Source organism: Microtus oregoni, unplaced genomic scaffold, assembly GCF_018167655.1.
Source record: "Microtus oregoni isolate MIOR12 unplaced genomic scaffold, Mior012 000061F_ref0000440, whole genome shotgun sequence".
NCBI lineage: Eukaryota > Metazoa > Chordata > Mammalia > Rodentia > Cricetidae > Microtus > Microtus oregoni.
The window spans coordinates 2,121,338-2,122,805 of record NW_024543871.1 but is presented as its reverse complement, the minus strand read 5'-3'; the positions used below and the strand labels follow the sequence as shown (position 1 = coordinate 2,122,805).

The following is a 1,468-nucleotide window of genomic DNA, read 5'->3' as shown; positions in this document are numbered from 1 at the left end:
GAATGTCATGAGACTGTGGTAGGGGGTGGGAAAAGAGTTCTCATGTGTTTGTGTATGTATGTTTACAAAAGAAAGGCTTTACAGACCACAGCACATCCAAAGGCTAATTTCTTCTCTGATCCACTAGCAAAAATGACCACAACAAACAAACAAACACACACACACACACACACACACACACACACAAACAGGCTGGCCCACTCATGCCCAGGTGCACACAAGTGGATTCCTGAAGGTTCCCTCCCTCGGCCCCTCCCTGCATGGGCGGGGCTTCCTCAGAAGCAAGGCTTATATAAGGATCAGCCAGTCAACCTGACTGCATCCACTCTGTCCCAGAGAGTCCACAGAGTGTCTTGCAGTAAACGACCTGCAAAGGACCTTGTCTTGCTCCCAGAACCAAGAGGCAAGTGTGCATTGGCACCAGAGTGCTGGGGATGGCGCCAGAAAGCCCAAATGCCTACCAGAAGCCCCGCTGGGCCCCGCAGCCAGAAGAGACCCACCCTGCCAAGAGGCTGTGCCTCCAGGAGCCTGCTGGCCTGTGGTCGCTGCTGGTACAGCCAGACCTGGAAGAATCTGCCAGGCCTGCCAGCGAGGAGCTCACCTCCACGGTGTTCGTTCCCACCGGCTGTGCCGTGAAACTACACCTGGAAGGCATCGACTTGCTGCTGGAGCCAGACCCTGGCTCGGTCATGCGAGTGTCGCTACCAGGTCACACCATCCTCTTGGTCCCCGAGGACCTCCAAGCCTCCTCCCAACATGGACAGCCTGTGTTCTGGCCTGCAGCCATGCAGGAGGCCGCTGTCCTTGACATGCCCCAGGACCACCACGTCTGTGCCCTACACCAGGGATTCAATAGTGCATCTCTACCATACATCCAAGGCTTTGCAAATGTCCCTGGTCCACATGAAGACACTCAGGAAGACTTTGTGATGCCGCTGATGAATGACCCAAGTCTCATGGCCCCAGAAATCCTTTCGCCCTTCAGGGGCATGTTCAGCCCCATGTTTCCCTGTCAAATGCCATATCCTTGGAGTGAAAACTGCCCTCCTAGTGCAGGGAGATATGCTCCCTGGTCTGTCTGGAGCCTCCAAGACAGCATACTGTGCCCTCTGCCCGGATCTCCACTGCAGCCTCTCCCTCCTTCTCCTCCTCCAAGTCCCGAAGAACAGGCCTCTGGGAGTCGCCAGAAGCCCCCAATGGTTAGGCGCAAGGCCCAGAGGCGACTAGTCTTCTAGGAAAGGAACGACTTCTGCCTCAACAAACAGCACCGTGGACACCTACCTGGACACTCTAGGGGATTCCCAGGGTGCCTAGAGGCACACAGTTGCCTACCATTGAGACTGTATGCATGGACACAAGTACTCTGCGCTGCACACTATGCACGGGGGAAGATGATAAAGACTTGGAGAAGAAGGGAGACGCTAGATCTCACCCCTGAAGTTAAAAAGCTGCCTTCGAGAAACAGAAA

The 1,468-nt window shown here is 55.2% G+C and overlaps 1 protein-coding gene across 1 annotated transcript; it reads left to right on the top strand.

Annotated features, from left to right (window-relative positions):
- Window positions 1–434: 434 nt before the first annotated feature.
- LOC121439431 (proline-rich protein 23A3-like) lies at window positions 435–1,235 on the top strand. The gene has a single exon (XM_041639936.1). The coding sequence runs from the start codon at window positions 435–437 to the stop codon at window positions 1,233–1,235; it is 801 nt and encodes a 266-aa protein (XP_041495870.1).
- Window positions 1,236–1,468: the final 233 nt, after the last annotated feature.